The sequence below is a fragment of the Sinocyclocheilus grahami genome, unplaced genomic scaffold (genome assembly GCF_001515645.1).
Source record: "Sinocyclocheilus grahami isolate Dianchi unplaced genomic scaffold, SAMN03320097.WGS_v1.1 scaffold22539.1, whole genome shotgun sequence".
Classification (NCBI taxonomy): domain Eukaryota; kingdom Metazoa; phylum Chordata; class Actinopteri; order Cypriniformes; family Cyprinidae; genus Sinocyclocheilus; species Sinocyclocheilus grahami.
In genome coordinates, this window is record NW_015518818.1 from 1 (window position 1) to 912 (window position 912).

Sequence of the window (912 nt, forward strand, 5' to 3'; positions counted from 1 at the left end):
GCCACGTCAGGATCTGTGCGACCGACTGCAGAACAAACTGCCCGCTCTTCTGCCAATGATAATTCAGCTTCTGCTGAGCACAAACACACACAGCAAATCATTCACATGCATGCATTTGGGACACACAACTATGCAATGCATTCAACATGTTATCAGTTCATGCATTCGAACCTTATGTTCATGACCGATTTAAAAGAGTGTATTTATTCAAGAAGAAACTCACGTTTTGTGCTTTCCCTTGTGGACTGACCTCCACCGGCTCAAACACACAAATAATGTTTCCGTACGACGCTGCGATCTGAAAACAGAGCAGATTTAGAAAGTCTGCACAGTTACAATCCTGTTCGGATGCTAGTAGAACTCTTGCTGAATCCTAAAAACGTTTCCCCACACAATTCATAAAATGCATTTCATTTTAACCAAGAAGCCAGTGGTGCCTGTGTCAAGGATAAATCAGTGATGATCAATCACACTCTTACAAGCAGATACTTGATGAGAAAATGATACTATGTAAGTATTAATTACCGCTGCTCATGTCTTAATGAGCCATACATGACAGTATCTGCTACACAAGGATGATTCTGATGTTGAACTCAAGAAGGGAATCACAGACATGTGTGAATAAAGAGAGAAGAAATCCAATATCTGATTTCCACTGAGCTGGCCTGTCATCCATAACGAACCCTAACGAGCTCAAAAGAGTTCACATATGACGGTTGTTCGGTATTATTCATTCAAGAGCAATTAGCCAGAGCAGTCTCTGCAAACACACTTCACACCCTAATGACGAATCAGATTAATACGGCCTTACGAAATATGCTTTCTTTTCTGGATACCGTTTTAATGGTTCGATTTTAGCATTGTCGAATTAATTGAAAACATGAAATGTACACAATTTAACAGCAGTTTATT

The 912-nt window shown here is 39.9% G+C and overlaps 1 protein-coding gene across 1 annotated transcript in view; it reads right to left on the reverse strand.

Moving 5' to 3' along the window:
• Positions 1–4: 4 nt before the first annotated feature.
• LOC107579965 (dmX-like protein 1) overlaps positions 5–912 on the reverse strand; it is a gene marked incomplete at its 3' end in the record, with an annotated part of 2,935 nt that continues 2,027 nt past the window's right edge. Inside the window, exons 3-4 of the mRNA XM_016265737.1 lie at positions 224–298; positions 5–73 (exon numbers count right to left, since the gene is read on the reverse strand). Coding sequence (XP_016121223.1) covers positions 5–73; positions 224–298 — 144 coding nt within the window. The remainder of the gene's footprint in view (positions 74–223; positions 299–912) is intronic.